General features: G+C 35.2%; 1 protein-coding gene across 1 annotated transcript in view; it reads right to left on the bottom strand.

The window, feature by feature from the left end:
• Positions 1–18,071, bottom strand: part of poc1bl (POC1 centriolar protein homolog B (Chlamydomonas), like) — a 42,789-nt gene extending 24,718 nt beyond the window's left edge. The window contains exons 1-2 of the mRNA XM_056479853.1: positions 17,799–18,071; positions 5,875–6,305 (exon numbers count right to left, since the gene is read on the bottom strand). Coding sequence (XP_056335828.1) covers positions 5,875–6,251 — 377 coding nt within the window. The 5' untranslated portion in view covers positions 6,252–6,305; positions 17,799–18,071. The remainder of the gene's footprint in view (positions 1–5,874; positions 6,306–17,798) is intronic.
• Between the last annotated feature and the right edge of the window lie 760 nt (positions 18,072–18,831).

Here is an 18,831-nt window from a genome sequence, read left to right as displayed (position 1 = left end):
AATTTGTAAAAACTAATAAGTTTACTTAATGGATTTGTGTTGGAACAACATGAGGGAATTGTGTGGAACCCTGCATCTTTAACAGTGAAAACAGTGTTTTGAAAATGTCCGCTTCAGGTAAAAGAAAAATGTTGAAAAACTTAAAATAGACTCGGCAGATCTTCTTAATAAAACTATTCGTGTTTCTCAGAAACTTCTTGAACTCACTTCAAATTCTCCACAAATATTTAGAGAGCCTACATTCACCGACAGTGACTATTTTTGAGCAAATTTACAATAATTACCCCTACAAAGAAAGATATGCAATAAAAAAACCTACAGCATAACATTTCTGGCAGTAATGCTTAAGTCGTTGACAAGAACTAACTTGCCTGAAAGTTATTTCAGAAAGCGAGCAAAAAGAAGTTCACATCAACAGATAAAAATCCCCGCTGATGCCAAGAAATGTGCTACTGCCGTGTGTGATCTCCAGAAGAGCCTGTGATGTGGCAACCGGAGAGCATTTGAAAGACTGCGGGGGGAAAAAAAACACATCCAATTTGTCTCACTTCTCGTCTTCCAAGGGGACGCTTTCTCCTTTCAAAAGCAGCAGCTTGAACCCTCCTCGTTATTGTGTGACAAGAGCCATGAAACAATTATTCTGTTACAAAAGCATTCCTGTTCAGAGAAAACCTCCCAGCTCTATTTTTCTATTGTTGTTCTGTTTTTTTAATCATGTTGTCTGACTGCAGGCGATGGATTCACTGCTGAAAACAGACAGCGTTTGTAAACAGGTGAGGTGGACTGAAGTGTATAAATTACCAGAGGAATCGCTTTTCAGAACATGTTTTCAATTCCACAGAAAGTGAAAACAAGTGCATGTTTTATTTATTTTTCTGGCTTTTTTGTACGACAAAATTACAGCACTTAATAAACACGGGCACTTATTGATATCACTGTAATGGCAAACAGAACAGTTTCTGAGAAATATTGTGAAGGGTGCTTTTCTGAGCACTTTAAAAAATGATTGCGCCAATTACTTATCACAACTTTGTCAATATTTTGAGTTAAAGGGCACCTATTTTATCCCTTTTACAACATGCAAGATATGCCTTTGGTGACTTCAGAATGTGTCTGTAAAGTTATAGCTCAAAATACTCATCAGATCATTTATTATAACCTCCAGAATATGCCAACTTTGGCGTCTGACTACATTGTAGCTGTTTTTGTAGCATGAGGCTTTAAATGCAAATTAGCTGCTTCTCCCCGCCCACCACTCCCATGCGAGTGTCTGTTTATATGACTGTTTATATGTCAGATAAACAGCACAGTGACAGAGACAGCCTCGGATGAAGCTGAAATACAGTTCATTAGCCAAAAATACCAAGTAAGTTTATTTCATGTACTTGTGATGGAGTTTATTCAAGCCTTTCTGAAATGATGAGTCACACACAAATGCCGTTTGCAGTATACACACACACACACACACGCACACGCACACGCGCACACGCACACGCACACGTGTTTACTGACACCATGTGGCCGTGGCGATTATAGTGGTTATAAATTAGATAGCAATTTTACTGTCTTTATTACAAACATAAGGATTTAAAAAACGTTTTAAACTTATAGAAATCACAGAGAGTTGTAACAAATATTTAAATTCCAGTTTATTTGCAAAAAATATTCTGTGGACAAACATGTATACATGTTATTATAGAAAGATGGCGTCTGTCAATCAATTCGGTGGGTGGGGAAAATCGCACTCTTACGTCACGTTGCTGTGGGCCTCAAAATCACGGGTATTTGGGTCCTATTTTAACATCAGGAAATTTAAAAAAAGAGACTTGTTGGTTTTATATCACTCCAATATGACTGTGGACACACTATACCTACACACAGTTTTGTTCAAACAGTTTACAATAGTTGATTTTCATCATAGGTGACCTTTAAGTTAACGTATCTGGGTTGAATGTGTTGACAACTTGTATATCAAATTTGTACTTGGCTGAACTCATATTTATTAGTTAACTGCTTTAAACAGTACAAATATGTGCAAATGAAAATAAATACATTTTAAATGAAATAAACCCACTTTGAAATTGTAATTATAAGTTGACAGCAATTTTTTTTTTCAGTTTACAATGGCTCTTAAGATATTGTGGAAGTAAAAACTCCATTCGTTTTCTCCATAGTGAAACAGATTTTTAACAACAGCAATAAACATTTATAGACAGGCCTGCTGTGAGCTCTGAGGCTTAATATATTTTATTACACAGCTCTCTGGAATACTTGATTTTATATTGGTCAGTCACAACATTCCAAGGCATGTTATTTGTGTTTCTGTCAGTTGTATTAATTGAAGAAGTAATAAACTATTATGGTTCAGAACAATTTCTAAGTTTCACTTTTTGTTCCAAGGAGCCATGTAATAAGTGGGATAAAGCGCATCCAGGCAGTTGTTTTTGCAGAATAATGCCCCCCTAATGTTTTGTTTTTTTACAACCATCCTATAACTGCAATAAATGCTATTCTGCAAAAACAACCGCCTGAATGTACATTATCCCTTACTGTATGCTTTTGATGAAACAATCTGTGGTTTTTAATTTTTTTTAACTATTGCAGTTAATAGTGGAATTTGCTAGGGTATTCTGCATGGTTGGTAGGGTATCTGTGGTATCTAAGCTGCTGCTAGGTGGTTGCTGATATGTTTTAAGTACATGCCAGGACTTTTCTATACAGTTTTGTTATTCAGATAATTTGGATAATGACTAAAATGTTTTATTAATTAAAGAAGGTTAGATTTGTTTAGCATTTTTACATGCTTAAGATGTCAGGATTCTGCCACGTTAGTCTTGTCAAATTCTTGTTTTGGTGGCAGAGTCCAGACACTAGTCCTGTCTTTTCTTGTATGTTGTGCTCTGCTTGAGTTTTTTCCACTCTTGTTCTGTTCTTGTCTGTCTTCATCTTTTGTATGAGCGCCGTCTTGACCACGCTCAGGCTGTGCGTGCTCCTGCTGGACGAGCTGGGATGGAACATGCACGTTGCATGTGTGAGTGCATGGTAAGTATTTTTATTTATTGTGTACTCATGTCTTGCGTTATGTTTGTGTTTGTGTTATTAAAGCATGTGGCCTGGGGTTTACATTGTGGCAGCGGGTTTTAGTGTCTCATGTGAACACGCGGTTAATGGGTTTTCTCATTGGCTGCGTGTCCTAGTCTGGTTTTACGTGAGCACATGGCTCGTGTTGTTTCTTTGTGTCATGTGCTCCTGTCTATTGTCTAGCCCCACCCTCCTTGTTAATCCATTATTAATTTATTCAGTTCTCCTGTTTGTTTGTTAATTATTTCTCCTTCATATTCTCCTCATGTCTGCTGTCATGTGCCAGTTCGTCGTTGTTTATTGCCTTGTCTAGTCGTGTCCAGCCCTGTCAGGTTTGTTTTTTTTTTTGTGTTTTAGTTATGTTTTCCCCCTCTGGGTGGTTTTTGTTGTTGTTCATTTTATTTTATAGTTAATAAAAACCAATAATTTGTCCTCGTCCTTCCCTTCCTGAAAACCTGACATAAGAAACCATGAAATGTTTTAATAATTTGTCTCATTTTATGGTATGTATGAAATACGGTGTCATTCATTTGAAAAGTTTTGTGTTTTGATGCATGTTGTTTCATTTAAAAAACTAAGAGGTCCTGTTGGAATCAAATTTTAAAAATGAAAAGTCATTACAGTCATTTCTATTGTTTATGCATTGAGATTTATGTGGATTTTATGTGGATTTTTTTTTTGTGTATTAACTAAAGGTATTAAATTACTTATTGAGTCACAAAGTTACCTAGTAATTAGAAAAGTGATTTAAATACAATTATCATGATTAGTAATTAATTGCTTTTAAGTAACTTACCCAACACAGGTGGTTGGTATGGTTATTTCTGTGGTAACTACGATGTTGCAAGGAGGTTGCTGATATGTTCTAACACCCCAGGACTTCGCTTTACAGTGTTTCTAATATGTTGCTAAGCAGTTTCTAGTGTTGTTTTTTGACTGTCGCTAAGGTGCCACTACAGGATGTTGTTAAGGCTTATTTGGGTGTTCTGAGTGGTTACCAAGACATGGCTGCCGGTTGCTAGGGCACTTTTATACTGTTACTAAGGCAATTAGAGAGTTTTAACAGAACTTGCTATGTGGTTGAGTTCCACATAATTCCTTCATGTTGTCCCAACACAAATCGCTTAAGTTGTAATTTGTACAAATTTAAGTGGATTGAACATAAAATAATTAAGTTGTCGCCAAAAAACTTAAGAATTGTGATGTTTCAACTTATTTTAAACATGTAGATAAATCAGCAAATTTTATTTTTTGTTAGAGTGTGGTATCTAAGCTGTTGCTAGGTGGTTGCTTGCTGATATGTTCTACCAAAGACTACAGAATACACAAGACATGTCACTCGAATAGTTTTTAATGGGGAAAAGTGTAACGGTCAATATGGCGAATGAAGCCCCGCCTTCAGTTTCTGAAGCTGTTATGCACCCTATGGGGTCAGCAAACACACTGGAATTTCAACGAATACTTGCTTCACACACATGATAAATATATCTACATAAAGGTAAAATCTCTTCTTTAAAATTATCCAATTACACTTGAAAACAATTGTTATCTGGTTTGCGTTGTGAAATAAACGCAAGTTACAGTCTGTCCTGCCAAACACATATTACATGACAGCCACTACACGAACGCCCACAAACAAAGAGGTTGCTCTCATTTTAGGAGGAGATTTGACATCAAGACCAATTCGGGAATCAGGACAGATCATCACTTCAGAAGACCAGCGTGATCAGATGAGGCATTTTTCAGAGAACACGTAAACATAAACAGCCATAAATGAGGTCGTGATCTAGTTCTCTTCGAGTGCACATGTGCATTAGACAGGGCGTGATTCAAACGTTTAGAAATAAAAGTTGTCGAGATAGTTGTTGTTTCATTTTATTCAACCCAGGCTCGTAGCGGATACGTATCCAGGTCTACATTTCTGGGGACAGGGAAATAAGTAACCGGAGGTATGTCTGCTTTTTTGTTTTTGCAAATCCACCATAAGCTGCTGTCTACGTTTTTTGATGATCTCATTCTCTTGCGCATCCTCTTCTCGCATAGATCCACCAGAGGACGCAATATACACTTCAGATGACAAGGCCAGCTTGCTGTCGACTGACTGACTGACTGACTGACTGACCCATCCACCTAAGCAATAGTGTTTTCATAAGATTTCATATGATTTCACCACGTTTCCTGCCTGTTGTGTGTTTGTTTTACTTGGTTTCTGGAACCGTTCTTCACCAGACTTAAACCCCATCATCATGGTCAACTCTGCTGTGCATCCCAAGTCTGCTGATGTATGCAGCGAGCTACTGGGAAAACTGATAACACCAAAAAGCTGTCCACATGGAGGTAAGTGGTCGGATGGTAGCGTGAAAAGGAACAGAAGTCGTTAACGGCGTCATAGTGCCGCGTAAAATTCATTTTAAAGACGAAACGCAGCCAGACGTTTCCTTGGCTACATAATTCACACTCTCCAGAAATGTAGACTAGGGTATGTATCCACAATGAGCCTGTGTTGATTTTCCAAATATTAAATTTAATCATAAGCTTGGCTAACAGTTTTGGAGAATTTAATGTTTTCCCGTTCAAACAGAATGGCCGAGCAAACTGCCCGAGAGGCATTTCAAAGATGGCGATCGAGTGAAATAACTTGCCTTAAAGCGACTTTGGTTCTACTAAGTACATGCCTGGACTTTGCTATAGAGTTGCTATAACAATGTTTTTTTTTTTTATTATGTTGCTTAGCAGTTTCTAAGGTGTTGTTATGTATTTGGTATGAGGCTGTGTAAGTTATGGCAGACATACTCATGCATCCTGTTGTCTTGAATATGGCGATGAAGAGATATCTTGTCGCTGATGAAGATATTGATGGCGTAGCGCTCAACGCTGGCCTCCTCCTCTTTCTTCTCCTCAGAAGTGAGGGTCAGTCGAGTGGCTCGTCCGTATTCTCCAGGAGCGTTGGAGTCTGGTGGTAGCTTTTCATAAACGGGCCGCAGGAGGCTTTCAGAGTCCTCCTCCTCCTCCTCAATTGATGGAAGGTCACGGGCCAGGATGTCACGCCGGCCATCAGCCAAAGATGGAGGTGAAGAACGCACTATGAGGAGGTAGAAGAGCCATAGCAGGGAAAAGAGGAAGCAGACCTTGGCCAGGAGAGCCACCTTCCTTGACCAGCGGATCTTCATGTCCTGGCAGCCAGCACCACTAACAGCACCAGTCAAAGAGCATCACGATCCAACCTTGATAAGGGACGAAAGAGGTGACAAATTAATGACTGACTGACACAATGGCCAAGCTGATGTACTAAAATATATGTCAAGGAATAGCACATAAACGTTTCAATAAATAATTACAAAATGTGTAAACTGACCTATACTTGACAAAAAGCATTCTATTATACTGAATATTATTTGCTGGACTGCTTGGACCCAATAATTGTTGCTTGCAGCTATATTTATTATTATTAAATTCAAACTACCTATTTAATATGAGTTGAAACAACACAATTCTTAAGTTTTGGGGACAACTTAGGTGTTTTATGTTCAATCCACTTAAATTTGTAAGAAGCTAACGCAACCAATTTGTGTTGGGACAACATAAAGGAATTGTGTGGAACCTAGGATTTTTTACAGTGTATATTTTTATAAACTTCAAACAGTAATATATTTGAATAAGAATTATATTTAGTACTATATTAATTCGAGTATTAATTAATATATAATTAATAATATATATATATATATATATATATATATATATATATATATATATATATATATATATATATATATATATATATATATATATATATATATATATATATAAGGGCTGCACAACATATTGTTTCAGCATCAATATCGCAATGTGATCATTCGCAATAGTCACATCGTGAGTATACACAAAGTTGAGTCTGGATTATAATTGATAATTTCGCAAGTGCATTCAGGCCTATAAAATTGTAACGTTTGTAACTTTGGTAATAATGATAAATTCTATTGAATTGTTTATAAAATGGGAAGCACGGTGGGTCAGTGGGTAGAACTCTCGCCTCACAGCAAGAAGGTCACTGGTTCGAGCCTCGGCTGGGTCAGTTGGCATTTCTGTGTGGAGTTTGCATGTTATCCCCATGTTCGCGTGGGTTTCTTCCGGGTGCTCCGGTTTACTCCAAAGACATGCGGAATAGGTGAATTGGGTAAACACTAAATTGTCCGTAGTGTATGTGTGTGAATGGAAGTGTATTGGTGTTTTCCAGTGATGGGTTATGGCTGGAAGGGCATCCACTGCCTAAAACATATGCTGGATAAGTTGGCGGTTCATTCCACTGTGGCGACCCCAGATTAATAAAGGGAATAAACCGAAAAAGAAATGAATGAATTTATCTATGCTTGTAAATTGTTTATATATTATGCCTATGCACTTGCCTACAGAATCATCTCAAAATTTTAATTCTTTCGAAATAGTTATTTGACACATCTGGTGAAATTGTATTCATATCGCAATATATATCTCAAAATAAAAAATATATATGGTAATGTTAGATTTTTACAATTTTTACAAAGTGCACCTATAATATATAACTTTAAAGCAACACATCCATTTTCAACTTTAACAATAATAGGAAGAAGTGTTTTTAAGCACCAAATCATATCAGAATGAATGATTACTTACATTAACATTATGTGACCAAATTTGGTTTATTACAAGAATAAATTACATTTAAAAAATTTCAATTCATTTTTAATGATAGTCTACATTTAATGTACATATACATGACCTATATTTTATGTAAATAATTATACCTAATGCATAACAAAACTCACATGAGACTTCCTCATTTGGTTAATGCTAGACTTTCCTTTTTTTAAACATTTAACAAATAAATTTTTCAAGTTTGGGGCATTAATATTTCTACATCTAGATTAGGCTTGGGCTGGTATAAGTTTCTGACGATATGATAACCTTGGATGAAAATACCATAGTTTCACGGTATCACAATATTGTGATTACTGTTCTAAAATAAGTTCTTTTTAAATATCAGGGTAAACAAAAACGTTTTTCCCCATTGAACACAATTTATTTTATTTTAACAAACATTTATAATATTTTGGAACAGTAAAGATGTCAGGCTAAATAGTTAAATTAAATCATTGACTTCTGCTCTCTTCATTAGTTTCAAAAACAGATTTCTTTACAACACATAAAAAATACATTAAAAAACATTACATATACCTTGGGAACGGTATGACAGAACATTTAAGTGGTACTAAAACCTTGACTTTTCCAAACCATAGTAAACTTTGAAACCAGACATCATCCGATGCCTAATCTAGACTTCTACATCTACATTATTCTACATTTATATCTAAATCTACAACATCTACAAGAAAAACAGAAAGCACACCTAAGACAAAAAATAAATAAACAAATGTAATCTGCACAGTATATAATTCAGAAAATTAAAAACAAATCACTAGCCTACAGGATGAAACTTAAATTGCAATTTAAAGTGATTAAATGATAAGCAGCTTCATTATCAAAAATTACAACAAAATAGAAAAATGGCAGATTAAGTTGTTTGGAAGCTCTGTTTCTACTGTTTAATCCCAGTTTGTTTTGAGCCAAGTCTCGTTCTAACAACCTGCTCCAATCACTGACACTGAATTGGAGGGTCTGAATACAGGCGGTCCATCATCAGCTGAGGGTAACGGAGTAATCGCATAATTGAGCTGCATTAATATTTCAGCAGGCAGGGATTTAGCTGAACAGTGGTCATGATAGACATACAGCCGGAGACAGTAATCTCACTCCTCAAATCACAACACTTCAACCTTTTAACCCCATTTAATGTTGAATGTTGCTTACGCACACGCATATGCGCACCAAAACCGTACAACAAATAATCTAAATGGACTATAATTGTGCTGAATATTTGTGAGTCTGTGGTTTAAATGTTTGGCATGCTTAACTACTGTGTCAAAGTGTGAAAAAGCAAATGAAAAGAGGGGAAGAGATCTGTGAAAACAAGCTCGGAACATTCTGAGTAGATACAGCTAGATGTTATAAATATCCATTGGCTTGTTTCAAATCGCTTTCAGTTCTCTGTGCTCTTTAAAAATAGTAACACATATAGGTTCAACTCTACATCTAATGTTGAAACCATATGCCTGATGTAAAACATTAAGACAATTATATGTTGTCATAAATATAAGCATGTACTGTAATTGTAATTTAAAATACATCGTTGCAGGATAAATTATATATAGGTCTGTCACGATACGGAATTTGTTGCAATAATCAATATTATTGTCATTTTGAGATAATTTTTTGCCACTGACTATATATAATGATTACATAACAATATAATAATGCAAAAGAGCCATAATCACTTTAAAATACTTATCCTTAAGGTTATTGAGAAAACATTAATAAGGTTAATGTCCTAGTATATATATACTATTAAAGGTGCAGTACGCAAGTTTGACACCCAGTGGTTGAACTAGGTATTGCATTCCTAGATCAAAACAAATGCAAGCGCAGGTTGCCGGGTGCAGGACCAACAAGGCTGACTTAAATCGTGTTCTAAAACAGAAAACTGCCAATGATCACCTCAGGTACACCTCATGTGCTTTATTCAGTGTTAAATGCTGGCATTGTGATTTTGAATGCCATTTTACATGACATTTATTGCCATACAACTGAAAGCAGCAGCATTACCATTTTGTGAGTGAGTGCATATTCTGTGCTTTTGAAGGGCTGTATTTAAATTTCTGTTGTGTTTCGTGTGGTGCAAACAGCCAAATTGCTTATCACTGCAAATCTCGTCACATAGCGTGTTGTTAGGACACGGGGTTACAATGTAACCTGCTCACCTAATGTTTACCTTCGTAATATTTATATTATTTGCTAATTAATAACCTCATGTGGAGCTCTGAATCTGCGTCTCATTTCGGATTCTGCTTCTGTTCACCGGAGGTTGCAAAAACATACATGCAGCACATTTACATGTCCTATCATGTAAATGTACAAATATGAACATTGACACTGGTGTGGTAGAACATAAATGTCATTGTAAAATGGCTTTAACGTTATTTGTGAATTTGTAAATATATATTAAAATGGCAAAAATTATTGAGGTCATCTTCCCGTATTACACGATAAGTTGATTATTGTGACAGGCCTACATATTTTCGACTCATACAAAACACTAAAGTTGGCATAAAAGATGTTTGTAATCTTAAAAACTTATTTTTAAAATAATTTTAACCATAAAAGTTTGATTAAAAGAAATGTTTTTTTTTAACCTGATAAAAAAATGTATTTATCTATTTATTATAATAGTTATACTTGCTTTTATACTCTCATAATACATCTGATCAGTTTCAGTTCAAGAGAAACTATGATATATACAGTATAGTTAAAAAAAAAAAAATTATATTAAAAAATGAGTGCTTTAAAGACCCTCACAATTACTTTATTTTTAAGACATTGGTTTAAGCATTTTGAAATCTCTTCAATATCTACAACATAGGCTCATTCTGAAAACATAGCCCAATATAAATTTCAGGAGATTGTGAATTATGTAGCCAGAAGTACGTATGGCTGCATTTCGTCTTTAAATAAACACTTCGAATCCGGTGAGGAACGGTGAAAAACGTGGTAAAAATCAGGCGAGGGCTTTTCTTTTTCTAGATTTCTCTTGAAAACTGTCGGTTGGGTTTAGGGAATTGGGTGGGCAGGTCAATTGGTGCTTTTGAAAACCTTCAGTTGGGTTTAGAGAAATAGGGTGGGTCAGTAGATCGGTCAGTCAGTCGGGCATTCAGTCAGTCGTCAGCGGCCTCTGGTGGATTTATGAGAGAAGAGCAGGTGCAAATGGCACTCGTGAGTGAAATTTGAGATCTCAAAAAGCATAAACAGCAGCCTTTGGTTGATTTGCAAAAAACAGAAACAAAACGAAACAAAAACGTAGCTCCTGGGACGTATTTGCCGCTCTCCAGAAATGTATATAGCTGTATGTTTTCAGAATGAGCCTAGATTGATTATTTATGTTGTTTTGATGTTGTTTTGTTAGAAATTAGTATGTTTTAAAAAATGCCAAAAATATTATGTTTGTTTAGCGGTTCATGTGCAATTTAAATTTCAAAGAATTTAAATAATAAAATCAGAATGATAATAACATGGTAACATTCAAACTTTTGAATTTTTCCACATTCACTCTTTATTTAGAAGTTGCTGATTAAATACAATAAAGTTTATTTGAAATATATTAAGTTTTGACTGTTTATAATGAAAATAATAGCACACAGATTGTGAATGCACTATAAAGGTTAATACAGCTTTCAAAATTATGAGCATGTCTTTATTAAAGAGCGTTTTCTTTGCTGCTTCAGTCTATAAAAGATGTAGCTTTCCCTTTCCAAAAGATTGGTCACAAGCCAAGGGACAAAAAGCTTTCTGGAATTACAAAATGGAGAGGTCTTTGAAAGCAACCCTTGACTGGGCACCCATAAAAACTTCCGAACTAAACCTGATAGGCTGGATGGATGTGGGAAAGCTGAGGAACTTCACCTTTGTGGCATTACTAGCTTTAAATTAGAATGTTCGACGGTTTAAAAACTGGTTTTGTAAGGAAATGTGTCTTGAAGAAATACGCATTTAAAAAACTCTGTCATGATACGCAATATAAAGAAATATGAAGCAGAAGTCTAAGCTATTATTTTCCATGAAACGAAAGTAGTTTTAGTGAAAAAAAGCTCAAGGGTGCCTGTCCACTGAAGCATTTTCTTCAAAAAAATGCCCAGTTGTAAATGTTTCTCCAAGTGTCAGAGCATTTTAAAAATGCAGAGCATTCAGTGCTTAAAACACACGCTTAGACCCTCACTGCAAACAACTAAAAATATGCTTGCCTCTGGTAAAAAACGTTTTGGTGGAGAACTGGACATGTGCGTTCACTTGTTCACACTTGTAGTCTAAAATGACACTAAATGTCATTAAAAATGACATTTGTTGTTCGTTCAAACTACTTATTTAAAATGAGCTGAAACTACACAATTGTTGAGTTTTTTTTGGGACCACTTAATTGTTTTATGTTCAATCAACTTAAATTTGTAAAAACTAATAAGTTAACACCCAAGACAAATTGACTGTGTGGAACGCAGAGTTTTTACAGTACATGAGAAGCTTATAAAAATGTGCAAAGGAGTCAAAATAGTTTTAAGATTTATTTAAATAAACTGCACTAACAGAGCTATTGTACAGGAGTTCCCTTTAATCAAATCAAACCTGCAGAAGTTTGTGATTTGTGTGACCTTTCCTCACTCAAAACAATCATATGACTTCAGAACACTTTGTTAATAATGCCTGGTTAATACAGGTCTAACTTTATAGTAAGGCTGGGTGATTAATTGCAAACACAGATAATTGCAATCACGATTAAGCAAAGCTGCAATTGGACATCTTGCACATCTTGCACATCTGTTCATTTAAGCACCAAATGCTTGAAGATGTAATCGGCTGTTTATTTATAAACATAAATATTTTTGACATGTTGATCTGACCTATATGGCCAAGATATTGACTGAAAATGTTCTGTTTTTTACATAGATTCGTTAACACTTTACAGTTTCTTTAAAGGGGACAAAGTTACTTCACTTTGAAAAACAAGGGAGTAAGACTGTTGTAAATTACTGACTTAAATTTTTAATAGAGTCTTTTACTTAATAATTTTAAGAAAACTAGTTTACTCCTTTTAGAAGTAAAGTCAACTAATGATGTTCAACAAAGGAAATTTAAACCATGAAAAGATGAAACTATTAAAGCATTTATTAATTTCAAATTATGATAATTTCATAATGTATAAACAAAATCAAAAGCCATATCACATGTTTGGGGTGTTTTATGTAACAAAGCCAAAAACTAAAATAGGTAAGGTGTGTTTTACAAACTCACATTAACACGACTTTTGTAACATGTAGCCATTTCTCACTGCTACTTTTTTATTTTACTTTAAAATCCATTTGCAATTTTTTACTCTGAAACCACTTAATTATTTTATGTTCAATCAACTTAAATTTGTAAAAACTAATAAGTTAACACCCAAGACAAATTGACTGTGTGGAACGCAGAGTTTTTACAGTACATGAGAAGCTTATAAAAATGTGCAAAGGAGTCAAAATAGTGTTTAGATTTATTTAAATTAACTGCACTAACAGAGCTATTGTACAGGAGTTCCCTTTAATCAAATCAAACCTGCAGAAGTTTGTGATTTGTGTGACCTTTCCTCACTCAAAACAATCATATGACTTCAGAACACTTTGTTAATAATGCCTGGTTAATACAGGTCTAACTTTATAGTAAGGCTGGGTGATTAATTGCAAACACAGATAATTGCAATCACGATTAAGCAAAGCTGCAATTGGACATCTTGCACATCTTGCACATCTTGTCAGGTAAGCATGGTTCTGTAATGACTAGTAAATCTGCTCCGAAAGCAAGAGGGCGCTCTCTTGAAAAACTCTAAAAACCCACAAAGTAGAAAGCCAAGAAATACCCATAATGGTAAGACTGAACTGCTTTTATTGATTGAACACACCATGGAACTGTAGAATCATCTCACAAGTAATTTTTTCAAACACTCGACTGAAGTTATTATTTGAGTTCGGAGTAAAAACATATGTGATATTATTCAGCATGGCCTCAATATGAAAACGTAGCCCTATATACGTTTCTGGAGATCACAATTATGTAGCCAGAGCTGCGTATGGCTGCACTTCATTTTTAAAATGAACACTACGGGGTAGTATGATGGCGTTCCTTTTCGCGCTTACCAGCTGACTGCTTACGTCTGTATGGATAGCTTTCTCGCTGTTACCAGTTTGTCCTGTTAGTTCGCCATGTACGCCAGCGGACTTGAGAAGCAGAGAGAAGTTGAGCACAACTACAGGGTTTGAGTCCGGTGAAGAACAGAATCCAACAGAATACAAAAAATAAAATAAACCAGTAAATAACAGGGTAAGAATGTGGTTAAATCTGAAAACGTGGTTAAAATCAAATGAGGACTTTTCTTTTTCTGGATTGCTTTTGAAAAATTGTTGGTTGGGTTTAGGGAAGTGGGTGGGTGGGTCAATCAATACAACTGGTTGGTTTTAGGGAAGTAGGAGGAGGGTGGGTCAGTCGATCGGTCAGTCAGTCAGTCAGTCAGTCGACAGCCTCTGGTGTTTGCAAGAACAGCAGGCATGAATGGCACTCGCGAGAGAATTTTGAGATTTCTAAAAAAAAAAAAAAAATACACAGCATCCTCTGGTGGGTTCACGACGTATTTTGCACTCTCCAGAAATGTATATAGAGGTACGTTTTCAGAATGAGACTGGGTTTGTATTTTTACATGCTTTCTAACGGCAGCATTTACAGCACAGAGGTGTAGTTCACTGAGAAGCGACTCAAAGAGCTGTCATTATCACAGAACAGTTATCTCCATTTCATTAACGTCCAATCAAATCAACTGAAATTTTGAACGCAATTTTGTGCACAATGCGAAGCTTGTCAGTGAAATTTGGCTGTGTAATAGATGCTGCTCCAACTGAAACCACATGCTAAAAGGGGTTTTACTGACAAAATGTGCAGGAAAATTATCTTCAATTGAATGCCCAGACACTTTATAGTGGCTTTATTTTTCATTTTTTAGAGCTTAACAGACGTTGGTCACCATTGACTTCCATTGTGTGGAAGAGACGCTAGGATATTTTGCTAAACTTTTTCTTTTGTCCTACGCAAAAGAAAGATTTTGAACAACACAAGTCAGAGTAAAAGATCACAGAACAGTAATTTTTAATTGTCTGTGTCATTAATAAATTGAGACAACCAAAACAGTGTGTGTACAGCCATCTAAGAATAGTTGAATCAGAACAATGTCATTATGCTGTTTACAGAAAGATGGATGTCGCTGCTATATTAGTATTGAGAGCCAAATCATATGTTTTTAACTAGAGCCTCAAAACAATATGTGAACATACCAAACATTTCCAGTACAACTGCTGATTTCATTTAGGAGTCATCAGCACCAGCCCCAGAATAACTAAACCATCCAGATTTACTTGTAAGACAAGTGCACAATGCTTACAACGTTTCCTTTTATTTTTCCGACTATTAAAGACGTTTCATAACTATTTTTAATAACATCTATTTTACAATAAATCTGTGATGATCTTAAGCTTTTCCTTCAATTTCCTCGTCACCAAAATTATGACTTTATTGCATGTCTGTCTTCAATTAATTACTGTAGATTAAAATATTTAAAACTAAAGAAAAAATAAAAATACATTTTTATTTATCGTTATTTTAATGTCACTCACACCTGCCTGGACGTGCTGATATTAAAAATTACAATTTTAAGACAATAATTTTGTTATCATGGGCACTTAAAAATACTGTGAATAACACTGACTTTTTGTGTATTTTTTTTATATATTTACATTGTTATATTTACAAAGTGATGTTCATTTAAGCACCAAATGCTTGAAGATGTAATCGGCTGTTTATTTATAAACATAAATATTTGTGACATGTTAATCTGACCAATATGGCCAAGATATTGACTGAAAATGTTCTGTTTTTTACATAGATTCGTTAACACTTTACAGTTTCTTTAAAAAAAGTGAGTAAGACTGTTGTAAATTACTGACTTAACTTAAATTTTTAATAGAGTCTTTTACTTACTAATTTTAAGAAAACTAGTTTACTCCTTTTTGAAGTAAAGTCAACTAATGACGTTTAACAAAGGAAATTTAAACCATGAAAAGATGAAACTATTAAAGCATTTATTAATTTTAAATGATGATAATTTCATAATGTATAAACAAAATCAAAAGCCATATCACATTTTTGGGGGGTTTTATGTAACAAAGCCAAAAACTAAAATAGGTAAGGTGTGTTTTACAAACTCACATTAACACGACTTTTGTAACATGTAGCCATTTCTCACTGCTACTTTTTTATTCTGCTTTAAAATCCATTTGCAATTTATTAAATGCAATTTAGTTTGAAACATCTGTTTACTCTGAAACTTTTTGTATAATAAAGGTTATTCAAAAAAAAAATGTTGTGTTCTTCTAGATATGGATGGTTTACTGGGTTTAGCTGGTCATACTTGCAGACTGGTTGAGCTCAACTATTTTCTCTGGTTTGGTAACCAGTAAGCACACATTTTAAGAGAAAATGGAAGATAAATTGTGAACGATTACAAAATGATAAACAGTACTGAAAAATAATGAGCTATATTTGTCAAACATCATCAGACCTAACATACCAAAGAAGTACCAAAGAAGAACTGAAAACAAGGTAGATATTCTTAAAAAAAGAACGTATAATTATCCTTCCATGTCAACGCATCAAAACATTTTGTACTATTAGCAGTTCGGTAACCCTGCTGAAAAGTTCATTTTAACCAGATCACCGTACTCTATCCAATTCACTGGTTTAGGAAAATACACATTTTGTGAGAAAATAAAAGAAGCTTCCAAAAATAATTGTCAAAATAATGGGCTAAAAGTTGATTCTCTCAACTTTAATCACAGATCACATTCATACCAAACAAGCATGCTCGAATTTAAAACATGGTTTATGTACCATGATCCCATTCCACAGAAGCTGGAATTATAAGAGCCACATCATCTTTGACTGTATATGACATCATTCAGAAGCATATGCCACATCGAACCACTAACGTTATCAATGTCACGTAACTTTTCGCGGTAATCTGAGATACACCATTACTTCATAAAGAAACACTAGAAGCACGTGACAACATCAAACTATTAACACAAGTAGGTTGACTCAAGTTATAAAATATCAATGTACATTCACATGTAATAGAGGTAAAGTTAGTTTTATATTCACACATTATGACTTTGTCCTTAATAATATAATTTCAGAAAAGTATTCTTTGCAAATTCAAAGCAGTGAAATCATATTAGCAGCCAAATAAATAGTGCTAATGTTGTTTTCAAGTCATAGGCTACTTACATGTGATTTCAGACCGAATATTCAAAGTTATTGAGGTAAAGTTGGTTTATTTTTAAATTACGTATATATTTAATTTACTTAATAATTTTAAGAGAACAAATTTACTCCTTTTTTAAGTAAAGTCAACTAATGACGTTTTATAAAGGAAATGTTGACATGCACCCTCTCTATATTGTTTACCACGGTACTTTGAATATTCGGTCTGAATCGTAAGAATGACTTCAAAACAACATAAGCAGCACTATTTATTTGACTGTGGAGTGCTGTACTTTAATAGTCATTGCCTACTAATATGATTTCACTATTTAGAATGAGCAAAGAATACTTTTCTGAACTTATATTGTTAAGGAGAAGTTCGAACGTGTGAGTATAAAACCAATTCAATTTCAACGTAACTTACCATTGTAAACAATGCAGGGAGCGTGTCACAAGTTGTCACTGAAGGAATGTACGAATATAAAACCAACTTTACCTCAATTACATGTAAATATACATTGATATTTTATAACGTATAAGTCAATGTACACATATTACCCAAAAGGAACCAAGCGCAGACTTCCCGTGTAAAAAGCACGAGAGTGAATGGATGACTGACCGTCAAAACAATCACCGACTGTCTCAGTGCAGCTTTGAATGATGGCACATTATGCAAAACAACTTTCTATCGCATGTACACACTCCTGAGACTCGTGTAACTAAACACCAGATGATCTTACCTGATCTCTTCATGCCGTGCTCTCGGACAGATATAACGCTGAGGAGCAGCTCGTGCCGCTGTCAGCAAACACACATCCTCCTCCTCCTCCTCCTCAAACAACAAACCCGTACAACCGCTCTCGTTAATCGCTTTAAGAAGCTCGAGTCCTTACGAACGAGCGCTCTTTTGACGGGTTACATGGCTGAAGTAAATGTCACGGATTTGCGTGTTCACAGCAGCGCAGCCCAGGAAGTTTCAGATTTGACAGTCTGGCTGAATTCATAAAGTAAGCCACGTGACCGGAGCATTATGGGAAGGCTGGAGTTCAGTGTGCTTGCGTTACAGCTGCACGCTCGAGAGACGGTGTGTGTGTGCGTGTGCGTGTATGGTGTCTGTTTGTATCTGTGTTTTTGACAGATATCAGGACAGAAATGTGTATAATGACAAATTACACCGGTGTTACAAGGAGACGGTGAATTATGAGGACATTGCTAATGTTCCAATTCACAAAAAGTTATAAATCATACAAAGTACTTTTTTTCAGAAAGTAAAACTGCAAACAGTTTTGTTGTATCTGTGTCTGTGAGATATCAGGACAAAAATGTGTGTAATTATTTGCGTATTACAAGGAGATTGTGAATTATGAGGACATTTCTGTTCTTCCAATTCTCAAAAAGTCTATTAGTCATACAAATAACGTTTTTTTCAGAAAGTAAAACTGTACAACGTCTCTCTCTCTCTCTCTCTCTCTCTCTCTCTCTCTCTCTCTCTCTCTCTCTCTCTCTCTCTCTCTCTCTCTCTCTCTCTCTCCCTCTCTCTGTGCGCGTGTGTGTGTGTGTGTCTGGTTTTGCGAGATATTAGGGAAAAAATGTGTATAATGACATGGTAATACACAGGAGACAGTGAATTATGAGGACATTGCTGATGTCCCCATTTCTCAAAAAGCTTGTAACTGCACACAGTTTTGTTGTGTGTGTGTGTGCGTGCGTGCGTGTGTGTGTGTGTGTGTCTATTTTTGTGACATAGGCTATCAGGACAAAAATGGATGTAAT

Source organism: Danio aesculapii, chromosome 19 (genome assembly GCF_903798145.1).
Source record: "Danio aesculapii chromosome 19, fDanAes4.1, whole genome shotgun sequence".
Classification (NCBI taxonomy): Eukaryota; Metazoa; Chordata; class Actinopteri; order Cypriniformes; family Danionidae; genus Danio; species Danio aesculapii.
This window is presented reverse-complemented; position numbering and strand designations above follow the sequence as displayed.